We start from the raw sequence: 26761 nt of genomic DNA on the forward strand, positions 1-26761 counted from the left end.
AACGCAACTATTATTTTCCCTAATGGACTATATGTAAATGTCTTTTATTTGACATATCTTATTCAGGTCAGTACTAAATAAAAAATAACACGCATTTTGAATGATCCCTCTTATTTTGGTAAAATTAACATTTTGCATATTGCAGAAACTGACCCATCGACATGAGCTTATCCAACATACCCAAACAGACAATCCAGATTTGCAGTCTTTTGTAATTTTAATGCAGTTTTTCTTCAATAATTATTGTGTGAAAATGTATTGCAATCATTCATGTTTCATCTTGAACATGAAGAGTAAATATTTCATAGTGTTTCTTTGTTACATTTTTTTTTAAATCTTTGTTTCCACTTTTACATAAGATTTTAAATCACTTATTTTCCATGTGGTCTCGGACATGTGGACTCCACACTAGCCATTCATAGGTAATTGCTTTTGTTAATGTTTGCTTGCAGCGTTTGTTCTTGCTACGAGCAGCTTCAATAATTTCACACGAAGAACATACATTTTTGCCAGAAGGTATAAGTATCCCTTCATTTGCATTGTAAAGCCTCTTTAAAAGGAATGATTCTGGCACTCTGTTGTTGCAGCTTTTTCTTTATTCATCCTGCCGTCCATATTAATTATGCATTTAGCCCTCACGTTCGTCCTTCGTTTAGTTTAAAAAGCAAGTGCGTTTCTCATTTCTGCATTTTGAATGATGAAACTGACCCATCGACATGAGTTCATCCAACATACTTAAACAGACATTCAGTTAATTCATAATATTTAATTTGCTCAAGTGTTGTAACCACAAACATATGTGACCCTGGATCACAAAACCAGTCGTAAGGTTCATTTTTTTCAAAATTGAGATTTATACATCATATAAAAGCTGAATAAATAAGCTTTTCATTGATGTATAGTTTGTTAGGATAGGACAATATTTGGCCGAGATCAAAAAACAGGAATCTGAGGGTGCAAAAAAAAATCAAAATATTGAGAAAATCACCTTTAAAGTTCTTCAAATAATGTTCTTAACAATGTATATTACTAATCAAAAATTAAGTTTTCATATATTTACAGTAGAATTTTACAAAATATCTTAATGGAACATGATCTTTACTTAATTTCCTAATGATTTTTACCATAAAAGAAAAATCAATAATTTTGAGCCATACAATGTATTTTTGGCTATTGCTACAAATAAACCCCAGCGACTTAAGACTGGTTTTGTGGTCCAGGGTCACATATTAGAAACTACATAGCAAGCACTATTACGGAATCTAGTTGGGTTGTACCTGTGTTAACCGGATAGTTTACCCAAAATTGAAAATTCTGTCATTAATTACTCACCCTCATGTACTTCCAAACCCGTAAGACCTTCATTCATCTTCAGAACACAAAGATATTTTTGATGAAATTTGAGAGCCTTCTGATCCTGCATAGACCGCTGTTATGAATCTACAAGAATACTTTTTGTGTGCAAAGAAAACAAAAATAACGACATTATTCAACAATTTCTTCTCTTCCGTGTCAGTCTCTGTGCACAAAAAGTTTATCTTTGTGCACAAAAAATATTCTCGTAGCTTTATAAATTTATGGTTGAACCACTGATGTCACATGGTCTATTTTAACTGTGTCCTTACTACATTTCTGGGTCTTGAATGTGTCAGTTGCATTGCTCTTGGATTTAATAAATAATTTCTTAATTTGTGTTATAAAGATGAACGAAGCTTTTCCGGGTTTGGAACGACATGGGGGTGAGTAATAATAACAGAATTTTCATTTTGGGTGATCTGTCCCTTTAAGCACTCTTTGACATTATTTAAGACATATATTAATACTGAATTATTTATTTCTTGTACAGCACTGGCAAGTAGTATTGGCTGGTTTCAAGCAGAAATCTCTCAAAAATTTGTCACAGTTTGCCAATGTGGTAAAAAAAAATAAACTTAACGCAAGATATTTTAACTGAAAGCAGTTTTCAGATAAGAATACTGATTAATATAAACTTTTTTTTGCTGTGTAATCTTTGAGGGACACAGTTGTCTCTGTAATAAATGTGGAGGTATGTGCTCACTGCAGTTCTTGTGTTTGTTTCTGGCAGTAATGAGATGTTTGGGCCTGCAGCCCCTGGCCTCATCTCCACAGAGAGCTGCGGGTGCAGTATTGAGCTTCACACGCGGCCGAGGTTGGGGGATTATCTGCTGCCCACACTCAGGGCCTTTATCAAATCTTCACTGTTTCCCAAAACTAATACCTGCATCTCTGTGTTGAACTTCTTTTGGGCTTCCTAGCACAAGCATAAAAAATAAAAACGTGCGAGATTTGTATCGAACAGTCACCTAAAAAATTTGTCAAAATTACCATTTTAGGTTTATCTAGTTATGTGGAGATGAAATATTCCTCGATTTACATTAATAATAAGTGATAGAAGTGTAATCTGACTCTTTTAGCACCTGTGCAAGCGACATGACATTTTTTTTTTTTTTTTTTTTTTTTTTTTGACTGTACTAAAGGATAAAAAAAGTTCACATACCTGTATGTGAACTAGTATTTCAACACCCCAGGTTGCCAGTTTGCAGAAAATACAGTGTACTGCAGTCATGGAAGCCAGCAAACGAACAGAGATCCCAGATTCTACCCAACCTAAAAAGCCTCACCATCCATCTGAAACACTCTATGATCAGAGACATATTAAAATGCAGATAAATCAACTCATCAGTTTACAGCGCAAGATTTGTCGCCTTCCGTTGTCATTTGTATGTCCTCAATCTGGCAACCCATGTATATTTTAGGCCCATTTCAACTGCTAAATGTCATTATTAAATATTTTAAGTTGTTAAAAATTAAACATCTTGTGTTTTGTCATGTCACGCAGCAGTGGACAGAGAAATTACTTGTCTCTAGAATCTTGTCATATTGCGAGATTTGAGTTTCTCAAATAGACAAAGGTAACCCAATACAAAGATACATTTTTAAAAATGTGGTTTACAGGCTTGAAAATGAATAACACAGTAAAACATTTTTGTTTTGTTTCTTTATGAAGTTTGACATTCTGAATATGAAAATCACATCACTTTTTGTGTATCTTTAAAGAAGTCCATTTCCAAAACGAAGATTCACATATAGTGTACTCATCCAAGATGTCTTTCTTTCTTCAGTCGTAAAGAAATTGTTTTTTGAGGAAAACATTTCAGCATTTTTCTCCATATAATGGACTGAGATGGTGCCCCGATTTTGAACTTTCAAAATGCAGTTTAAATGTGGCTTCAAACGATCCAAAAATGCGGTTGTAAACAATCCCAGCCGAGGTAGAAGGGTCTTATCTAGCAAAACGATTGGTTATTTTCATTAAAAAGTAATAAAATTTAAATACTTTTTAATCTCAAACGCTCGTTTGGAACAGTCCAGGCAGAGTAAGACAAGACAAGCGTTTGGCATTAAAAAGCATATAAATTGTATTATTTTAATTAAAATAACCGATCGTTATGCTAGATAAGACCCTCCTTTTTCTTGTTTGAAGCCGCATTTAAACTGCATTTTGGAAGTTTAAAATCGGGGCACCATATCAGTCCGTTATATGGAGAAAAATGCTGAAATGTTTTCCTCAAAAAACATAATTTCTTTACGACTGAAGAAGGAAAGACATGAACATCTTTGATGACAAGGGGGTGAGTAAATTATTTGTGAATTGTTGTTCTGGTAGTGGGCTTCTCCTCTAAGAGTGCTCATGAAATGTTGTGACAAATTGAAAAAATGTTGACAAATTATACAAGCTAATATGGTTTACTCTATTATTATAATATTAAGCTAACAACAAGTTTAACATGAACAGTTACCAAAATGATGTTTCTCTTCTAATGTCTCAGAATGTTCTGGAATGTTCCAGAAAGCATTAGAATATTACAGAATATTACGGAATGTTACGGAAACTTATAGAATGTTCATATTCCTGCAAAAACAAAATAACTTTAAAAATATCTTTAACATTCTAAATTTGTACATAAACTTATCTGTACTAAACCATTAAAATTAATCTGACCTAAATATTTACCATTTGAAAATAAATAAATAAAAATAAAATTAAATATTGAAATTAAGGGGAAAAAATTTGTTACATTGTGTAATTAGTCATTGAACTAGTTTACGAAATTGTCTAACTTTAAGTGATACATTGGTGAATCTGTGTGCATTTGAATGATTTTTTTTTTTTTTTTTTTTTTTTTTTTTTTTTTTTTTTTACAGCAAATAGAAGTGACAGGAAGCATCGCAGAAATGTCTGTAGATGTTAAAGATTGTTAATGTGTTTGGATTGAGTTTAGAAGATCATTCCATCATCGAGGAACAGTTAATGTGAAAGCTCTGGAAAGTGATTGTGTAGTCTGTGTTGGTAAAATAAGACAGATTGTCTTGCTGTTTAGAGAGAAGGAGCTTCACATTTGTATTTTCCCTTGTCATTGAGTTTCTAAAATCTTGTATTATCTTACAAAATGCACATTTCATTAGCATAAATGATTAAATGGCTTTGCTTGCTAAAACAGCACAGCCAGAACTGTGCGCAAACTGATACATATTGTTTCCCAGAGGGTTAGATATATGTGAAAATAGCTACTATTCCTTTTTTAAGACAGTCTGTAATAAGGCTTGTAGCTACACCAGGAAAAAAATGACTAAACGTGGGTAATGATGTGAAAAGAGAAGTTATGGGCTGTTTGCGCAAACTTGATTTGTTGTACCTGTTGAATGATGGTGAAACAAGCACACTGCTGTGTTCTGTTGGCTGTGAATAATGAACTTGCATCGTAGTCGTGAAGCTGTGCCTTCCACACCTCGGGCGAACTACTTAATTATAAAGACAGAAAAGTTTTTTACCCCCATTGAAGGGAAGAAAAAGAAACATCATCAGCAAAAATGAGAAAAGAAGAGAAATATGCTTTTGCAGCATGCTTTATTATTTTGCTATCCAACGCTGAATAATTTATCAGAGAAAAAAACTAGCATTGAGGTTGACATTAAGCTCTTTGTCAATGTCTTGTATTTCCAATGCTTTCAAAAAAACTTCTATTTATTTTGTTTGTTGAATCCTTCAGGACAAGAGACCACACAAAACTGATACGAATTCCACTTTATTTGCTTGCAAAGGAAAAACAAACTTGAGCTTTGTAACACACTGCTTCTTTCCCATGCTAAACAACATTCATCTGATCTCTTGGGAGACGGCCCACCAGCTTTGTCTCATTATGACTGTAAATTCGTTCTAGAGACGGAGCATCCGACATTCTGGCGAAAGACTTGGAATGACTGTGGTGTGTTTTTCAACCTCTTTCCATTTGTAAAGAATAGATTCTGGCCTAATCGCTATACCAAAGAATGCCAGGAATGATTTCATCATGTTAAGCTCAAGTGTGATTTGCTTTTATAGTGTTATTACCATAGTGAACGTTCACCCAGAGATATTAAAAACAATATTTTAAAGTGAAACAGTTATTTTCTATTGATCTGTTCTGTCTAAAAAAGACTTTCTTTTTTTCTTTCTTTCTTTTTATTTATATATTATATTATATTGTATTATATTATATTATATTATTAAATAAAATTAAATTGTTTAGTTTTGGTTTGGATTTTTATTTATTTATTTTTTTAAACATGCTTTGGTTTCTGTTTTCATTTTTTTATTTTTTTTATTTTTTGTGTTGATGTTTTTGTCCTGTTTTGTTTTTTTTTGTAGTGTTTTTTTTGTGTTTGATTTGGTTTTGTTTGGCTAACTTTGCTTGTTTGGTTTGTTTGGGTTGGTTTAGTTTGGTTTTGTTTTGGTTTTGTTTTGTTTGGCTTAGCTTGGTTTGGTTTGGTTTGGTTTGATTTTGTTTGGCTTTATTTTTATGTTTGGTTGGGTTTTGTTTGGTTTGATTTGAATTGATTTTGTTTTTAGTTTAGTTTGGTTGTTTAGTTTGTTTTGTTTTTTGTTTAGCTTGACTTGGTTTGTTTTGTTTGGTTTTGGTGGTTTGTTTGGTTTTGCGTTCCTCGGTTTGGTTTGTTTAGCTTGGTTTTGTTTTGTTTGGCTTGTTTTGGTTTGGTTTTGTTTGTCTTTATTTTTATGTTTGGTTGGGTTTTGTTTAGTTCGGTTTGATTTTGTTTTTAGTTTAGTTTGGTGTTTGGTTGTTTAGTTTGTTTTTTTGTTTTGTTTGGCTTGACTTGGTTTGTTTTGGTTTCGCTTGGCTTAGTTTTGTTTGGGTTGGTTTGGTTTGTTTAACTTGGTTTTGTTTGGCTTGTTTTTGTTTTGGGGTCATTCCAGCTGGAATCATCAAATTTTGGAAAAGTTCCCCACCTGACCTCCTCAGATTTGTCTGAAAAAAAATCCATGTGATGGGTAATATGCCCAATAGATCATATACAAAATTTCAGATTTCTACTGTGCGTACTTTTTTCACAAAAAATCTGTAAAAAAGTTTGTTTTTTACCCCGTTTTGGCATCACAGTCTGAGTGACCATGTTCAGACTGAAATATCTCCAGAACTAGTTGTGCCAGGTCCATGAAATTTTCTGGGCTAAGAGTCCTAGTCCAGAACTGCATGAATTACAACTCACAGCATTGTTACTGAATTTACACCTGAATGCTGGCCCTCTACTTTTTTTGAAACTATTACTTTAAGGGTTTTTAGATGTCCATAGAAACCTCAATTTTCAATGTATAAGCATCAAACTTAGTAAATGGTCTGATATGTACCATGTCTTTCACATCCTTTGATATCAGACAATAGAGTCTGATGGATGTTGAGATATTAAGGTCCTAATATGGAAAAAAACTAATTTACACCAATGTTCAGAGCAATATTTCCCATGAATGACACTAGGTGTGAACATAAAACTTGTTTTTTTGAAAGAGCATATTGTTATTGATAAAATATAAAAAAATTAGGATGGGGTTTTGCCTCATTTTTCTGTAATGATTTTTTTAAAACTCAGAGTTTCGTCACTGATCCTATTGTTCACTTTTGATATTCAACTTGGTATGGGCATTTCAACAGAATTTATTAATTTTCCACTTATACAAAAAATACAAAATACAAAGACAAATGAAAATGGATGTATTATTCACTGGATTGGGTGGAACATCAAGATTAGGTACTTATGTTGCATTCCATTGAATGTCGGTAGTCGGTGAATCCGAGTTAGTTCTCCCGATGTCCGTCGTAAATGCGTTCCATTGTAACAGTTGGCAAAAATATGGATGCCTATGCATAATTCCAACCGACTCGGTCTGCACTGAACTGGGCCGAGTGTGTGTTTCGGAACCCCAACGTAAGTGACCGTTCCATTGCACTTTCCCGAGGTGGAGGTCGGATTTCCTCGAGTCCCGAGCACAATGGAATGCTGCATTATAGCATTAATTTAGGCATATGAGTTCAAAATAGCTGGTACTACAGTAGTTGTGAATGTCACACAACAATGATTTTTTTTTAAATTATTACAGAAAAATGAGGCAAAACCCCATCCCAATTTTTTAATATTTTATCAATAAGAACATTTCATTCAAAAGTTTCATGTTCACACCTGGTGTCATTCATGGGAAATATTGCTCTGAACATTGGTGTAAATGAGTTTTTTTTTTTTCAATTTTTGGACCTTAATATCTCAACATCCATCAGACTCTATTGTCTGATGTCAAAGGATGTGAAAGACATGGTACATATCAGACCATTTACCAAGTTTGATGCTTATACATTGAAAATTGAGGTTTCTATGGACATCTGAAAACCCTTAAAGTAATAGTTTCAAAGAAAAGTAGAGGGCCAGAATTCAGGTGTAAATTCAGTAACAATGCTGTGAGTTGTAATTCATGCAGTTCTGGACTAAGACTCTTAGCCCAGAAAATTTCATGGACCTGGCACAACTAGTTCTGGAGATATTTTAGTCTGAACATGGTCACTCAGACTGTGATGCCAAAACGGGGTGAAAAACAACTTTTTTTTTTACAGATTTTTTGTAAAAAAAAAAAAAAAAAAAAAAAAGTATGCACAGTAGAAATCTGAAATTTTGTATATGATCTATTGGGCATATTACCCATCACATGGATTTTTTTCAGACAAATCTGAGGGGGTCAGGTGGGGACCATTCGATGATTCCAGCTGGAATGACCCTTTGTTTGTCTTAACTTTTATGTTTGGTTGGGTTTTGTTTGTTTTGGTTCGGTTTGATTTTGTTTTTAGTTTAGTTTGGTGTTAGGTTGTTTAGTTTTTTTTTGTTTTGTTTGACTTGGTTTGTTTTGTTTGGTTTTGGTGGTTTGGTTTTAGCTTGGTTTTGTTTTGTTTGGTTTAGCTTGGCTTTTTTGGTTTTGTTTGGCTTCTTTTTTTTTTTTTGTTTGGTTTGATTTTTGTTTAGTTTGAAGTTTTACTTTAGTTTAGTTAGTTTTGTTTGTCCTGGTTTGGTTTGTTTGGTTTTGTTTGGTTTGCTTTTGTTTCGCTTAGTTTGGTTTGATTTGATTTTGTTTGTTTTGGTTTTGTTTCGTTTCATTTGTTTTTGGTTTGTTTTGTTTTTTTGGTTAATTTTGTTTGGTTTGTTTTTTTATTCATTTTTTTTTTTTAAGATCTATTTTTTGGCATTTTTGCCTTTATTGTGATAGGACAGATCAGAATTGACAGGAAGTGAAGTGGGAGAGAGAGGAAGGGTGGGATCGGGAAAGGTCCTCGAGTTGGAATTCGTGGAGCGTTACGACGCTGTATGTCGGTGTGCTGCCCACAAGGCTATCTTTTTTTTATTTTATTTATTTATTTATTTGTTTGCTTTGCTCTGATATGAAAACAGTTCACTGGTGCACAAGAAACATAAAAGCTAACCATAATCACACAGTTCAAAAAGACATTATGATGTGGTTTCAGTATATTTATACTTTACCTACCTAGTCGAGCTCTTTTATTATTACCATAAGTATATTGTTATTATATCTCATATTCCTTTATCATCCTATCAATATATAGCTACATAAAAGTAATGTATTGTATCAGTACTTGAGAAAAATATCTTTTTTTCAGGTCTTCTATATCTTGCATTAATGCAGGATGCTTTTTCATTTTGCCCTTGGCGGTAGTTGACTTGTCTGTGATTTGCTATATTTATTCTTTCTTTCATGTTGCAAAAAAAGGCCTTATTCTCATACTTTGTACCTGAAGTCCTACAGTAACTGTGCATTAAATCTTTAAAGTGTCTTGTCCAACATTGTCAGAATTCCTGTGAATTACATCAGTAAATGGTCATTTAAAGCAAAGTTGTACTTTAACCAAACATCTTCTGAAAGTGTCTCCTACCGTATTTAGGAAACACTATCTGAAGTATTGTTGTTTTGTTGCATCATTGCTAACTTTAGAAATTCACCTGCTGACGTCTTCAAAGCTTCAGGTTTTCACGGTCAATTTTGCTTGTTGTGGTGAAGCGGTGTTCTGTTGTCAGCTTCAGACGTGACTGGATGGCCCCGTTATGAGATGGTGGTCTACTTCAAAGAGCCGAAACCCTGCGTTAATGGATTCTGATTAGTACATAAGGGTGGCCCTTGAATACTCAAACACCTGCCCAGGGTTTTTGAGAATGGCTTTACTCCAGATCCTGTTAAAAAGACATTATGAATCATTTCGGTCTAATTAGTGTCTCGAGAACTTAATTACAATCCACACTGGACGCTTTGCCAATATTGCTTTTTCCTAATTTATTCCGTCTCTCCTTATAAAATGTCAGCTAAGGCTCTGTGTTTTCCCACGCAGAGTTCACAGACATATTTCCTCTTCTATGGCAACTCCAAGCGGCGTGTAAAGCGAATCCGCTGAGATTTGGCCACATTTCCCGGAAAACTTCTTATGGGGGATTTGAAGGGTGTTAATCCGTGGATTTGGTCGGCTGTGCACACACACGCTCGCTGAGACAACAGTTTGCATTATTTGTTCCAGTTTCTCACCCTAACAGTGACGGATACAAGCACTGGTCCGTGAGCCAAGCTGAACGCTTGATCTTCACTTGAGCTTCTGTGAGGACATCTAAGACTTTTCTTCACCCTCCATCAAGCTGTTCGATCCACTTTTCCTGCTAATAGGCAGAGAGACGTCCGCTGTCATGCGGTGTCACAGCGGCGGGGTATGACTGCCGCGCTCTCGCTCTGTGCCTGAGCCACTAACAGATCAATGAGAACACGGCTAGATACAGAAAGGTGGAAAGAGCTTTGAGACGTGTGGAAATGTGGTCAAGGACAGGTGGAAAGCAGTGTGAAGAGTTTAATCCGGTTTTTAGTTGTCATGCATTGATTTACGCCACAGAAATCCATACACACATTTGCAGTGATGTAACACGTTTTATGAGAGTACAATGACGCATTCGTGTGGTGCTGTAGATGTAGGAGCTGACCTCCGAAGAGAAGAAATTGTTGAAGAAAGTTGTTTTTTTGTTTTCTGTGTGCACACAAATTATTCTCGTAGCTTCATAAAATTAAGGTTGAACCACTGATGTCACATGTCGTTACTACCTCGCGTTGCTGTCTATGCAGGGTCAGAAAGCTCTCAGATTTCATCAAAACTATCTTAGCTTGTGTTCTGAAGATAAATAAAGGTCTTGGAATGACATGAGGGTGAGCAATTAATAACAGAATTTTCATTTTTGGGTGTTTCATCCCTTTAATAATCCTTTCAATTTTGTTTATAGACGTTTTTCCTGAATGCGGAAGTCACGCCGGACTCTTAACCGGAGGATGCTTTGCATTTCCGGTCTCCAGTGTTTCAAGTCAAATTAGCATATATTCCGAGCTGATAATCTAATGTTAAACCTGTTTAAATGTTTTTAAAAAGCACATGGCTCCATGACGGCATCACTTAGCAATATTACAATGACCGTCAGTACCTCGTTCCTCAGTTTATTGTGTGTGTAGATGACATGAAGCTGCCAAAGTTAGCTACATTAAAAACAGATGGGTGCTATTTGAATGGGTTCCTATGGAGACTGGAACAGAAGAGCATCCAATTGGAAGTTAAAATTCGTAATGGCGGCGCTCATCGTTTACTCAGGAAAAAAGTCTATACCTTGACATATTTTTGATTTAACAAATACAAATTTTAAAACTGGTAGTTCCGGTCCTTGATTCTGATTGGTTGAGTTGTGTTCGAAGCTGTTGTAAATTACTCTACAAACATAAACCTTTATTTACTTTTGTGTGTTGCTTGGCAACCACTTTGTTACAGCCACAACTGTTTCTGAGGAACATTGTTTGGTGGGAGAATATTGTTTTTATTAATATCATTGCACTTGAATTGCTCTCTTTTTTTTGTGCTCTGCTTCACATCTTGCCTAACTGCGTTCCTTAGCTGTTATAAATTCACTGTAAACCACAGCTTCTTGGGGCTTATTGCTTTAGTATAGAAGTCGTGTGTTTAAGTCATTGTATGTATGAATTGCATTAAAATTAATTTCAGGTTGATTTCATAACAATTCAGAAGTTGGGGTCATTAGGTTTTTTTTTTTTAAAAGAAGAAATTAATTTTATTCACCAGGAATACATTAAATTGATCAAAAGTGATGGTAAAGACATTTATAATATTACAAAAGATTTCTTTTTAAAATATATGCTGTTACGAAAAACATGTATTAAGCAGAACATATGTTTTCAGCTGTTTTGTGCACCAAATCAGCATACGTGACCATATATTTGTATATTTGTAGCAATAGACAACAATACATTGTATGGGTCAAAATTATAGATTTTTCTTTTATGCCAAAAATAATTGGGATATTAAGTAAAGATCATGTTCCATGAAGATATTTTGTAAATTTTCTACCGTAAATATATTTAAACGTAATTTTTGATTAGTAATATGCATTGCTAAGAATTTGCACAACTTTAAAGGTGATTTGCACCCTCACATTCCTGAATTCTAATAGTTGTATCTCGGCCAAATATTGTCCTATCCTAACAAACCATACATCAATGGAAAGCTTATTTAGTCATCTTTATTCATTTGACTTTATAGGTGATGTATGCATCTCAATTTAAAAAAATTGACCCTTATGGCTTGTTTTGTGGTCCAGGGTCACATATTCGAATGATTTCTAAAAAATCATGTGAAATGGTTATTTTAAATTGTCATTTTTTCACAATATTACAGTTTTTTTTACTTGTTTTACTGTGTTTTTGATTAAATAAAAGCCTTGGTGAGCATATAACATTTTAATCTAAAAACATTTAAAAGTTTGAGGCCAGCAAGATTTTTTTTAATGGTAGTGTATCTGGAAAAAAATTGCATTGATCAATTTATCCAAAAATGACTTTCTTTCTCGGTGGTAGGTTGTTTACCAACTTTTGATTAAGAACCAGCGTGACTGGTGTCTTGTCTATTTCAGGTGGCCCTGCATGCGTGCGGAGTGGCGACAGACATGGTGTTGGATCGCTGCCTCCAGGCGCGGGCGGGATTTGTGATTAGTCCGTGCTGCTACGGGTTCATTCAAAACACACTCAAGTTCAACTTTCCCAAGAGGTGAAAACTATGTTTCTCTCTGACTTTTCTCGCTCGCTAGCTCCCTTTTCATTTGTTTGTCTAATTCCACAGTACACAATGACAGTGTAGATCTGTAATAATCCACGGTATTAAACGGTAAGCCCTGTATACTCTGAAAAAATACTGACAGGAATGAATGAGGACGATCAAAAATAGCTAGTCATAATAAACCTTCAGTATTGCGTCTATTTCTGTCTTTCTCTTCACATCAACATTCTCAGAATTGAACGCCCTGTATCAACAATCACAGCTGAGCCTCGTTTAATGTTGGCAAGAACATGTAAAAATGAGGTAAAATGGAGAGAGAGAGTTTGATAATGTCCTAACAGTGAGAATAGCTTTCGAGCAGTCATCGGTTTTCTCCCCAATCGCAAGCTATCACTCTCCAAATCTGGCGTAAACTTTCATTTAATCTCAGACAGGAATTTTGCCGCAGGGCATGAGCATCAGGGTGGCAAGAGCAGCGAGCGCAGGAAATTATTTTTCCGTGGTTGTGTTCACCGTGTTGCCATGACAGTGATTTGTCATTTGTGGCATTCGACAGTAGGCCAGAAAGGGCGACCTGATGACAGACAGTTAATGTAGCAAACATTACCTACCACACACATAATCTCCAAGAGTTTCAGAGCTCTTCTTTATCATGCAACTGTTACATGAGACATCCGGCTGTGTTTACACACGGCTTATTTCCGCAACCGAACCGCTACATGCTTCTGTGTCTGTAGAGAATGTTTTCAGCGTCTCCTTTGATCCGGATAGACTGTCCTCTCCTTAAACTTGTTTTTTCCTCTAACGAGTCATGTCATTTTTCATTCGCGCCTCAGTGTGTGTGTGAGTTCATTAAGTCTGCCCCCCTCTGTCTCTCTCCACAGCGCGAGGTTTGCGGAGACTTTGAGCTATAAGGTAAGTGTTTCAGCACTCGCTTTCACTCTTTTCATTATCGCCTACATGTGTGGGACGTCACACTGCCTGGTTCTTAGTGCGAGGCTCTTCTGGGAAAACTCCACAGGAGAGCCTCATAATATGCTTCTTGTATGTGAGGAGCAGCGTTTAGTCATGCTCAGCTCATGACTGACAGGAGGACATGACACTGTATTTAGAATGAGTCTTATTAGCCTGATACTAGAAGCAGATATCCAGACCTTGTTTTTCCAATTTAAAGGGACAGTTCACCCAGAAATGAAAATTCTGTCATTTATTACTCGCCCTCATGTTGTTACAAACCCGTAAGACCTTCATTCATCTTCAGAACACAAATTAAGATATTTTTGATGAAATGCAAAAGCTTTCTGACCAGTTGTTTTTTTAGTATTTACTTTTTTATATTTTATTATTTTAATTTTAGTTTTAGAAGTTTTGTTATATGCATTTATCATTTTTTATTAGTTTGCATCTTCTTTTTTTTCTGTTTATTTAGCTTTAATATATATTTCTGTTTTGGTTACTTTTCTGTTTAATTCCTTCTATTTTTTTCTGCTTTTTTGTAACATTTATTTCAGTTATTTGCCAAGGAAGTATAAATCATTTTTATCTAACACCAGTTTTAATGTTTTTTTTTTTCTGCTCACCAAGCCTGCATTTATTTGATCAAAATATAACAAAAGCAGTAATATTGTGAAATATTTTTTACTATTTAAAATAACTACTTTCTATTTGAATATATTGTAAAATGTAATTTATTTCTGTGATCAAATATAAATTTTCAGCATCATTACTCCAGTCTTCAGTGTCACATGATCCATCAGAAATCATTCTAATATGATGATTTGCTGTTCAAGAAACATTATTATTATTATTATTATTATTATTATTATTATTATTATTATTATCAGTATTAAAAAACGTTAAGTACTGTTTTTTTCAGGATTCTTTGATGAATAAAAAGATCCAAAGATCAACATTTATCTGAAATAAAAAGCTTTTGTAACATTATACACTATACTGCTCAAAGGAGTGAGTATAATTTTTTTTTATTATTATTATTATTATTATTTTTTTTTTTTTTTTTTTTTGAGAAGGAAATTATAGAAATGAATACCTTTATTTATGAAAAGTGATGATAAAGACATTTATAATGTTACAAAAATATTTCTATTTCAGATAAATGCTGTTCTTCTGAACTTTCTATTCATCAAAGAATCCTGAAAAAGTTATACTCAGCTGTTTATTATAATCATACTAATAATAAAATAATAATAAAATCAGAATATTAGAATGATTTCTGAAGGTTCATGTGAGTGGAGTAATGATGCTAAAAATTCAGCTTTGAAATCACAGGAATAATTACATTTTAAAATATAATCAAATAGAAAACAGTTATTGTAAGTAGTAAAAGTATTTCAAAATTTTAGTTTTTGCTATACTTTGAATCAAATAAATGCAGGCTTGGTGAGCAGAAGAGACTTTAAAAATCACATTAAAAATCTTACTGTTCAAAAACTTTTGACTGGTAATGTATTTCTAGATCTAGAATATAATCATGCAGAATAAGTCATAAATACGTGTTTTATAAGTACTAATAAAAAGCTAATTTTCTACATAACTAAAGAGTACAAAATATAAGCTGAGATTAATCTCCATCAGCTCTTTGCTTTCTGAACCAGCTTTGTGAAAATGTTACAGCACACAAACATGCCACAGATTCTGAGGAGTGGAAAACATCTGTCCATAAGCCAATGTTTTTCCTCCTCTTCACTGTTGATTTTCTCAAGCTCTGCTAAAATAGGTTATTCCTGGGAATAGAGTGCTCGTGTAGTTGCACGTTGTATTTTTCCCAGTCTTATCTCCAGGCGCTGACGGAACAGTGAGGCAGAAGTGTGAGTAATGGATGAGGTTAATCAGTCGTATCTTACCGTCATCAGTGTTCGCTCGACTCCTGCATCTGCCCCTCTCACACTGCGCTCACGGCCCCTGCAGAGATATCACCTACATAGGGGCCTACAAGAAACAGACAGTTCCCTCGGCATAGATCTAGGCCAAACAGACATTTAATTAGTGCTGTTTGCTTAGACAAGCATCACTTTTGCTATTAGTGTTGGAATTTGAACAAACCGAATTATGAATGAAACTGTTTGGACTTGTTGAGGATACTTTAGGTGTGATATTAATTTCCTAAGAAATGACAGACCTGGCAACCACCATTAACACTTAAGCAATTTTGGCACGGGTAAATTTGATCTCCACATAGTTGCATATACTGTTCTTTCTGGTATGTTAAATTTGAATGGATTATTCATTTAAAATCGCAGTGCAGTGAGTGCATTGATAAAATGATTTCAATGCATTGAAACTGCCTACAGAAAAATCTATTTTATTTTAACTGTTAGGACTTTGAGTTTGATTTGTTTTAAAATGAAATTAAGAATGATAGATTTTGTCCAAGCTAGCATAATCGACGCTGTGTTTCTCATCGAAAGTGTTTATAGAAACAGTTTCCTGTGTTAAAACTTGTTTTTGAGACGATATCCTGAGTTATAGCATTGATCACAGCGATTAGCCTAGAGGATTAAACTTGATAGGTGGAATCAATCTGCCAAGGCTGTTACGTTCCTTTCCATCAGCACTTGTTTCATTCAGTTAATGCAGAATAATGGTTGCTTGGAGCCGTTGTTGGTCATCAACAGCAGAGGAAGTCATTTTGTGGCACATCTTGCACTGTTCCCTGCAAAAAATGCAATTAGAGTATATTGATTAATATAAAATAAACTGGGTGCAGCTTTCCTCTGTGTTTCCCTTCAATGGCTGGTTGTAACGGTTGATAAATGGGCTATTCCCTCACCACTACCCTAACGATCTGATTCATCAATGTTTCTCTGCAATTCACGCTGGCTGAGCCGCACGCGTGCCGTTTTTCAGATATTTGTGTGCGTGTACGTTTATGTGCAAGTGTGTTTATTGATGTGTCTGCATGTGTTCGGTATGTTAAAGTGTTGTGTTTTCCACAGGAGCACATGATCCTATGCAGGTTTGCGGACCAGACGGCTGTCAGTTTACCCTCAGAACGACGATTAATTGGTAAGATGGTTGTTTCTTTTAACAGGTTCTCAGAGGTGTTGTGTCTGTTTTGTTTTAGGAGGGGAAATTCCTAATAGAGATTGTCCATCTGGCTAAAATTTGAAGGCCAGAATAAGCTGCAGAGTTGAAGAGACTTTATGGCATAGTCAAAAGTCTGATGGTGTGAGACTATTACCATGAGCTAAAATGAAATGTGTTTATATATTATATGTGATCCTGGACCACAAAACCAGTCTTAAGTAGCACAGGTATATTTGTAGCAATAGCCAAAAATACATTGTATGGGTCAAATGATCGATTTTTTTTTTTGCCAAAAATCATTAGGATATTAAGTAAAGATCATGTTCCATGAAGATATTTTGTCAATTTCCTACAGTAAATATATCAAAACTTAATTTTTGATTAGTAATATGCATTGCTAAGAACTTAATTTGGACAGCTTTAAAAAGCGATTTTCTCAGTATTTAGATTTTTTTTTTTATTTTTTTTTTTTGCACCCTCAGATTTCAGATTTTCAAATATCTCGCCCATCTCGGATGTATAAATCTCAGTTTCAAAAAAATTGACCCATATGACTGGTTTTGTAGTCCAGAATCACATATACTGCAATACAAGCAGGAAAAAAACAGCTGGACGTATATGTCCACTCTTAGGTGAAAATGACGCCGTCATTACAGCTTCCCAAAGGGTTTCAACATTTTTTGATAATTATTGGCCTAGAGAGAATTGAGGCAACGTTGTCCAGAATGAGTTCTGTTGTATGATACAAATATTGTGTGTATGTGCAAAAAACTGTGCGACGTACAATTGTTTATGCCCTTGAAATATGTGATATCGCCCCCAGTGGCTGATTGTTTTTTTTTTTTCCAAATTTCTCTCAGACATTTGGGGATGTGAGTCAAACAGGTCCACTTAGTTTCGTTTCGATCTGCGTCCATTAACCTTGTCTTTGGACGGCCTCCATTAACAGCCATGTTTTTGGAGATACGCACCTGTCCTTGTAGACACCCGTGGCACTTTGGACCAAGACGGTGCACACAGAGTTTCATGTTCATAGGACAAATAGCCATTTCTGTTTTTTTCTCTCTTATAGCCCAAGTGGCCAAACTCCGCAATTTTTTTTTTCCCTGTGACCTCAGATTGAGCACTTACATAAATATTTATAATATATATAATATAGGATATAACTCCTAAATGAGTTTGGCATGAGATATCTCTATCCATTCAGGAGTTATAAGCATTTTACTAAAAGTGGCCCTGCCCTTTTCGAAAGTCGAAAGTTCAATTTTTTTTTTTAAATAATTACTGATATTCTGATACTCTCCAGAGAATCTTTGTGCACTGGTCTGGTTCCGATCAGGTAAAAAACTTATTGACTAGTTCGCAAAAGTAGGTTTTTCAAAAAATCCAAAATACCTGAAAATTTCACAGGCTCACGATCGAATCTGGTCATGCATGCATTTTGTTCTCTGTGAGCCAAGGATTCCAATGACATAAGACACTTAAGCTTGCGACTGATGATTTAGGAGTTTTGATTTTGTGTAAGATTTTTGATTTCAAAAGTGCAATTTCATACTTTTGTTTGCTGTAGCACCCCTGTCAGGCCAGTTGGGGTGATCCTTGGTCACGTTGTTGGCGGTGTGAGTACTACCATCCCTCCAAGTTTCACGTTTCTGCGACTTACGGTTTGGTCTGCACTATCAGTTTTACGTGGAGATCACTGATCTTTGATGATTCTAACAATTACAATAAGGTTTCAGCACTACAAGTTTGAACCCCTAAAAACGACACAAACAACAAAATTACTAAATTACTACAGCTAGTGGTTGAAATGGGTACTGTAGTCCAAATTTAAAATATTAGAGAGCATTGTGTCTCCCACCCCTCCTCCTCAGATTCAACAGATGTTGCCAGATTGAGGATACGAAACAGGAACAAGCTCTAAAGTGATGAGTTGATTTATCCATGTTATCTGGTCAAAGAGATTTTTAGATGGATGTCTAGGCTTTTTAGGTCGGTTAGAATCTGGGATCTCTGACCCAGTTTGTTTACTGGCTTCCATGGCTGCGATATGCTGTTTTTACCACCTACTGGGAACCCGGGGTGTCAGAATTCTGCAGGGTAAAATGGCAGTGAGTGGAGTTACACAGATCAAAACAAAAACAGACATTCCGACATGGAACATGCATTTTAAAGTAGAATATCTGTCTGTAGCATTATTTTTCAGAGAAATAAATTTGTGTGTTTCAAAAATGTATGCACACATTATGGTATTTTTATGCTTTAGTACAGTCCAAATAAAAAATACATAGAGCACCTTTAAAATAAAAATTGAAAATATACAAATTAAAAACAAATTTAAAATGTTAATGAAAAATTAAAATAGTGTATCAGTAATACTAAAATAACACTGCTCAGTATTGTTTTTTGCACCAAAGATGAGCGTAATGGTTCAGTGTAAACATGAAAATTCTAGCTGATAGATTGCAGCAAAGTTAATTGTTTGCATTTCCATTGGACTTTTAAAACCTTTGTAAATGTTTCTCTGGCCCGAAAGCACTTGTTAGGTTACCAATAAACCCTTATGAAGCATTTCAGTTTACTATAAACATTGAGTCTCTAACAATGTATAAAACACTGTAGCGAGAACATACACAGACACCTACTCTGTGACCTTTCTCTCTCTCTCTCCGTCAAATTTCTCAGCACACGCATTCAGCCTCACAGTCTCATCGCAGTCTCGCATAAATCTGACGCCACTGTCATCTTGCCTTCCACTGCCCATCTTTTATAGCTGGCGAGATGACAGCCTCTCAGCCTTTTCAGAAAACACATGCTAACCAGCGCCGATGCCTCTGCCGTGATAGTCAAAGCTGTGGAGACTTTCCAAAGGCTTTCAAAGGCAGATATATTTTGAGTTTAGATGAGCTGTTAATTATAGTTTGATAAGATGATAAAGTTTGTTTTAAAGTCTTTTCAAAAGGCACTGTGTTAAGTTTTACTGTTTTATCCCTGAGATAACAGAGTATCTTTAAAGAAATGTCTGTAATTAAAGTCATTTGAAATTCCACTTTGAAAGAAGTTTTGAAAATTAATTTATGAAATGTAAAAGATTGTTCCATTCATCAAATAATCCTGAAAAATTAAAAAGCATAACCGTTTTAACATGGTTAATAATAAGAAATGTTTCTCGAGCAGCAAGCAAATCAGCGCATTAGAATGATTTCGAAAGGATCGTGTGACACTGAAGACTGATGTAGTGATGCTGAAAATCACTTTGATCACATGAATAAATTTCCTTTTCAAATAAATATTTAAAATAGAAAAAGTTGTTTTAAATTGTACTGCTTTTTTAAAAGAACTGCAGCCTTGATAAACATTTGAAAATTCTTTCAAAAACAAAAAATGTTACCAACCTCAAACTTTTGCAAACTCGTGTAACTTTTACACTGCATCTGCAAGGCTGCCAGAAATAGCTTGTTTAACCACCTTGAAGAATAGAACTTTAAGGACGATTTAGACAACTTTTACAGCTCATTTAACACACATTTGCACTAATTGCTTAACATAAGCCGTTTATTAAAAATGTGAGCTACACATCCTTTTGGACCCTTATGAGTGTCTTGCCCTATAGACTGTCAGTGGAGCCAGATTCTTCTTCTTCTCCAAAATGAATCGCATTTTTGAGGGCCTGAACATGCCCGAAACCTCATGAAACATTGCACATATGCCAAAAAGTGGTGAAAATTTACATCTGATATGGGTTTCACAAGTGGGTGTCAAAATGGCTCAATAGCGCCACCTATAAAATTTCAACAAAGTGCCCCTTGAGCTATGCTTCACATACATGTACAAAATTCGGTAGACATACTAATACCTACAAAAACGTCCCCTGGTATGAAGTCTAAAAGCCAACAGGAAGTCTGTTATTTAGAATTTTCTCTGCAAGTTTTGTGCTGTTTTGCAGTTTTCAGGCATTGTGTTTAAACAAACTCCTCCTAGATACTTATCCCTTAAATGCATACCTCCAGGACGTCATTTTTAAGTTTGATATCAGCTTTCTTAGTATTCCTCAATCTATTCATTACAAACAATAAAACAAGAAAAAATAATAAAAGAATATCTGTTTTCTGAAGAATTTTTTGTAAAAAGTTTATACGGTCGCTAGAGACCCCGGTGTATGTAATAGTGTAGTTTATTATAATTATAGTGTATATTTTTCATGCTCAAAATTATATAAATATCTGATGACTTAATACATGCAATTCACCTTTATTCCTCAAGGTGGCACTATTTGATAGACAATAATGATGTGATGTAGAGGTCTGCGCGGGACTCTTTTTTTAGTCCCGCTCCCGCGAGGTTTTAGTCCGCACCCACCCGCTCCCGCTATATATTCACTCTTTGTTCACCCGCCGCCCGCTTGAAATTATTGTCTTCCCGACCCGACCGTTCCCGCTAAATTTTTATCTGTTTCCAGAATCTCGCATTTAAACCGAAAGAGAGAGATAAAAAAATTGTAGGTTGTACAACAATTTATTTTATTTTTATTCTTCTTGTCAAGATGCTGTTAATACGGAAAATGTGTTGCAGAAAAAAAAATGTAGAAAAAATGTACAAAATTGTAGCATACTTATTATTTTTATTCAAAATGCAAATTTGTTTTTGTCAACACAGTAGCTTAGGAAAAGAGTAGCTGAAAACAAAAATAACATCTGCAATTTAAAATTATAAGCAAAAGATCAAATTCTTTGGCTTGTAGCCATTACAAATTAAATAACTTTTAGCCTAACAATTTAACGAAAAAATGTCCCGACTTCGATTTCAACGTCTCTCCTACAAAAGAAAATATATAAATACAACAATAATAACTAGTAATAAATTAAATATTTCAAAATTGTAAGCCATTAATGAAATTAACGAAAACGTTTACTTGCTTGCAAAATCACCTTTTCCAAATTATTTTAAATTAATTTTTAATTTAAATTAATTATTTTATTTATTTGCATGCAGCGCGTGCATAACAGTCATGAGTAAAGCGCAGATATGCTGTTCAGAAAGGACGTCGGGAGCGATATATTATTAGACCGCCCGCTCCCGACCAGAGTTACCGACCGCTACCGCGTTTTGTTTGTAAATTTTTTCCCGCGTAGCCAAAAATCTGGTCGGGTCCCGCGGATCCCGCGGGAGAGCCGCGGGAATGCAGACCTCTAATGTGATGTTTCACTCGTAATTATCGCAGGCATAAAGCAAAAGAATATCATCAGCAAAAATGGAATTGGTTTGAATGGCTTTACTGCAGAGCAATTCCTATATGCAATAAAATATAAATGTCACTGTTTGTTGGTGGATGTGGTAAACAAGCTGCCAGCGATCAAACTATTGATTCTGAAGTCAGTGAAAATGATAGTTTTGTGAATATGGTTGAGATCGCGAATATGACAGATGCTGAATGTACTGTGGAAGTGTGCTCTGACGATGACGGCGATGGTACAATCATCTGCTCAAAAATAGTTGAAAGTGCATTTAGGTTTCAGTAAAATTTAGCTTTTTCTAATCCACAATTAACAGTGAGTAATGTCTTCAGCATAGATTTCTGGCCTGTGCTCAATAAAGATTACATTTCATAATTAGTCTCACTTCCAAATCTTTTCTCTCTTAATCACCAGGGAAGCGCTGTATGGGACTGGTAGACTTGGACCGTAGCTGGGCCGCCGAGACTCATGGGTATTCTGTGAGGGTGATGACCATGGTCCCTGAGGGCTGTTCGCCTAAGAACAATATGCTGGTGGGGATACCGACAAGATAACACTGACTCATGAGAAACACCCACGTCATATCAGGACTGCAAACACTGGACCTTCATGAACGGAAGTTCACTGTTTTTTCATTTATTCCATGAGATGTTTCATGTTACTACTTAAGTTTTTACCTTGGACAATTTAAATTTGTAAGTATAAGTTCATTTGAAGGAACAGTTCACCTAAATATTACAATTTTAGCATCATTCTGACCTCATATATTGTGTTTTTAAGTTTAAGTTAGTCACTCTTTTTTGTTGATTTGAACTAACAAAAAATAGCTTCTTGTAAGAAACAGATATAAAAAAGATGGTGTTTTTTTTTGCACTTTTGGGAATTTAAATCACCATCCACTTTTTTTATGCAGAACAGAAGCTTTGACATTCTGTCTGACATATCCTTTTATGTTTGACAGAAGAAAGAAAATAATTCTGATGTTGGATGACACTGGCAAGATTTAAATTTTTGGGTGAGCTGTTTGTTTAATTGATTTCCTTTGATCCAAAAGCAAGATTGCTACATTTTATTTGCACATACACACTTGAATCATCGATTGATCTAATTGTGCAATCAGTATATTTGTTTTTTATTTCAAAATTTTTAAATTGCTTTTAAACTTGACATCATCTAAACAATTAGAGTGATTTTTATTTCAGAAACGTCTTATAGATCACTCCTTTCATACTTGCTTCGCATGCCTGAGGTTTATTTGTAAAAAGAGACAGAAAGCAGCACACCCCTCAATAAATTAAACATGATTTCAAATGCTGTTTGCAAATCAGACACATTGAATTGTGTAAAACCACCTTGCGCCCTCTCCTCCACCATTATCATGTATTATGCACGAAACAAAAGAGTCTCAAAAGCCTGCTTTTCTCAAGTTATTACCAATGTAAAATTATTCATTGTAATTTGCTCTTCTCCCTCGCAAGAAAGCCGAGACGTCGCTTTTGTCTCAAAGTGTTTGATTAAAAGTATTGAAAGTAAACACGAGGAGGTATTTATCTCGATTCCCTTGTGTCAGGGGTCGGGAGAATTTGAGGGGTTAATATTTATGAAATGATGCATGCATGGATTAATCTGACCACGGTTATGAATATTTGATTAGGCCACGGCTCGCACAAATGTCAAAGCCTCACGTCGGTCTGCGGCGTACAGTGAGCTGATATATGAACTATTCCCCCGGATTTACTTTGCTGTGGAGCCATACTGTCATCAAACACGCCTCTGGTTTGCTCACTACAGAAAAGCCGCGGACTGTCACGTTTGTGATATAGAGATGAGATCTGTTCCTCCGCCGTGAGGAAGTGCACAACCTTTAAGCTTTGAGAAGCCAGGCTAGCACAGCTCATCTGAATTCTGCTAGCGGAGCCAATCTCTCTGAGTGTGAAAGACCGGAGACGGGGGCACCTTCCAAAGAGCTGGAATCATTTCAGTGGGAAACGCTGCTTTCCTCAACGATTGGCTGTGGGCCCTGGCTAAATGTACGTGAAAAACAAATAGATACAGTAGAGGATGGAATGAGGCTAGATATAACTGCATTACTGTAATGCTGACATAAAGATATTGGAAGGTTGTTTCTTTTGTCTTTTTCGATGTTGTTGGGTTTTTGTCTTCTTCTTTCTAAAGGACTACAGAATTGCTGATTTATATAATACAAAATATGATGCACTGTGCTAAAAACTGACAGTGCCAAATGCACAATGCTGAAAAACATGCCATGTAGAGTCAATACTGATGACAGAAGTGGAGGTGTAAGTAAAGTTTTGGTGTTGAGCTTTTTTTTTTCTGCTTAAAATGTTGAAAATACTACTTTATGTATACCTATTTAACATAATCTTTTGCAGTACAGGAATGTAATGTAACTACTCACATATAAGTTAAAGGAACACTCTACGGTGCAAGTCTACACTTTTTTGAAAATAGGCTCATTGTTCAACTCCCCTAGTGTTAAACAGTTGAGTTTTACCATTTTCGCATCCATTAAGCCGATCTCCGGGTCTGGCGGTAGCGCACTTAGCGTAGCTTAGCATAGATCATTGAATCTGATTAGACCGTTAGCATCTTTAAAGAGTTTAGATATTTTTCCTATTTAGAACTTGAAGGTAAGCAACCTTCAATTGACAGGCAATCTGACTAATCATAACGTAGAGTCTGTCATTTTGTTTGACAAACAAACTTGACAAGAGAGTAGATTAACTTCGGTGGACTTGAACTTAAAAATGATGTGTATTGTCTTTCTGTGGTTGAAACGAGATACCTACTTATGTTCATTCATGTTTATGTCATGCTGTAAACTAGTAAAGAGGAAGAGATGATCGGTTCACGTGACGCTTGAACTGACACATTAAAGAGCCACAAAATGTTATTTATTGTTTGAATTTTTTACAAAATGACAAAATTTGAAAGCTGAGAGAGACTGTAAGTAACCTGCACAGTCTTGTCTGTTGTCAGTTTTCTCTTTGCTCCACAATGTTTTTTTTTCCCTGTGTGAGACTGATGTGTGGTGTGAGAGCGATATGGCTTGTCAGACATACTGTAGCCACAGTAACAAAGGGGGCGGGTCTTTGCAAGTAGTCAATTGGGTTAATTGTAATTTGGATGCAAATATGGTCCTTCTCTATGCAAATTTGATTCAAATCACTCCCAGCAACCATTTTGTATTTTATGGCATTTATTGAACAGAAATACTGAATGCAGTAACCTCAGAAATCACTATTTTCTGTATAGAGCTGAGTTGCACAACAGAAACGGCGCTATGCGCAGTTACACTGCTGTTTTGCTCAAGAACCGCTTATGTGGGCGAAACAGTCCTTAAAACTCGGCACATTCCCATACCGTTCGTACAATAGAAGTGAAGTAAATGCATTAGTGCTTGTCCACATTTTCAGCAGCCCTGGTTCCAGAAAGTATTTTTTAAATTCACTTTTCCCACAGAGATTTTAAAAGCGTAAAAGCATATTTTGTTAGTGTTTCAAGGGTTCAAAGATGAAAATCCAAATCCAAGGGTCCAAATTTGAAAATTAGCTCATGATTTACTCATCGTCAAGGCATCCTAGGTGTATATGACTTTCTTTTTTCAGTCAAATCCATTTGAAGTTATACTAAAAATGTTTCTGGCTCTTGAAAGCTTTATAATGGCACTCGGTGGGTTTTTCTGCTCAACATTCAATAAGAAGTCCAATAAAGTGCATCCATCAATAATAAAACGTGCTCCATGTGGCTCTGGGGGGTGAATAAAGGCCTCTGTAGTGAGTTGATGCATTTTTTCACTTTTCTCTAGCTTGCGCTAACTGTTACACACAAGCCATTCCAGCGGATGATGTAGGACGTATGCGTTGCACATGCACTGGCTGAGAAATGACGAACACGGAAGCTTAGAGGAGAGAACAAAATAGAAGTACAAAAGCAGAAAAATGTTGATATAAGCCAAGAGGAGACTGGTTTTCCTTTTTTGTGAGATCAACAGCGTATGCACAAAGTATACGTCCTATGTCATCCGTCCGGAATGACTAGCATGTATTTCTTATGAAAACGTATTGATTCGGTTTAGGAGGCCTTTATTCACCCCCATTAGCCATGTGGATCGCTTTTTAATTATGAATGCACTTTATTGGACTTGTTTTGGACTGTTAAACAGGAACACTCACTCACTGCCATTATAAAGCTTGGAAGAGCTAGGACAATTTTTAACTCCAATTGGATTTGACTGAAAGAAGAAAGTCATATACACCTAGGGTGCCTTGAGGGCTAGTAAATCATATGCAAATTTTCATTTTTGGGTGAACTACCTCTTTAATATAAGCCATTAACAAAGCCACATGCATTGTATATTTTAATATAAATTCTAAATTGAAAATTTTGAAAATCAGGCACTCAAATCAGTACTTTAATGGCTTTAAAGGGATAGTTCACCCAGAAATGAAAATTGTCATCATTAACTCATCCTCGTTTTGTTCCAAACCTGTGTGAGGATGAGAATGTTAGTAAACAAACAGCTGAAGGTTGACTTCCATAGTACCATAAAAAATACTGTGGAACACTCTTTAAAAGGTTCCAAAAGGGGTCTTTTGCAGTCATGCTGTAGAATTTTTTTATTTTTATTTTTTGGCTCCCATTCTTAAAAGAACCATTTTTTTTTTTTTAGAACATTTTAAGAATCTAAAGAACTTTTTTTCAAATATAAAGAACCTTTTCTGCATTTGAAATTTTCCATGGACGTTCTGCATGGAACTATCAATGCCAATAAGAGTGAAGTCCATGGCTACTGTCAACTGTCTGGTCACCAGCATTCTTTAAAACATCTTTTGTGTTCAGCAGAAGAAACTCATACAGGTTTGGAACAACATGAGAATGAGTAAATGATGATTTTGGCACAGTTTGCCAGCTAACTGTCATCGCAACTCTCTGATTGGTAGAATTGTCTGTATAGCATCATGG

The 26761-nt window shown here is 35.3% G+C and overlaps 1 protein-coding gene across 2 annotated transcripts in view; it reads left to right on the top strand.

Moving 5' to 3' along the window:
• The window catches only part of gstcd (glutathione S-transferase, C-terminal domain containing), a 67612-nt gene extending 44303 nt beyond the window's left edge, over positions 1-23309 (top strand). For both annotated transcript variants that reach the window (XM_051119403.1, XM_051119395.1), the window contains exons 9-12: positions 12352-12485; positions 13379-13409; positions 16451-16520; positions 22190-23309. In XM_051119403.1, coding sequence (XP_050975360.1) covers positions 12352-12485; positions 13379-13409; positions 16451-16520; positions 22190-22329 — 375 coding nt within the window. In that variant the 3' untranslated portion in view covers positions 22330-23309. The remainder of the gene's footprint in view (positions 1-12351; positions 12486-13378; positions 13410-16450; positions 16521-22189) is intronic.
• The last annotated feature ends 3452 nt before the right edge of the window (positions 23310-26761 follow it).

This window comes from Labeo rohita, chromosome 1 (assembly GCF_022985175.1).
Source record: "Labeo rohita strain BAU-BD-2019 chromosome 1, IGBB_LRoh.1.0, whole genome shotgun sequence".
NCBI lineage: Eukaryota > Metazoa > Chordata > Actinopteri > Cypriniformes > Cyprinidae > Labeo > Labeo rohita.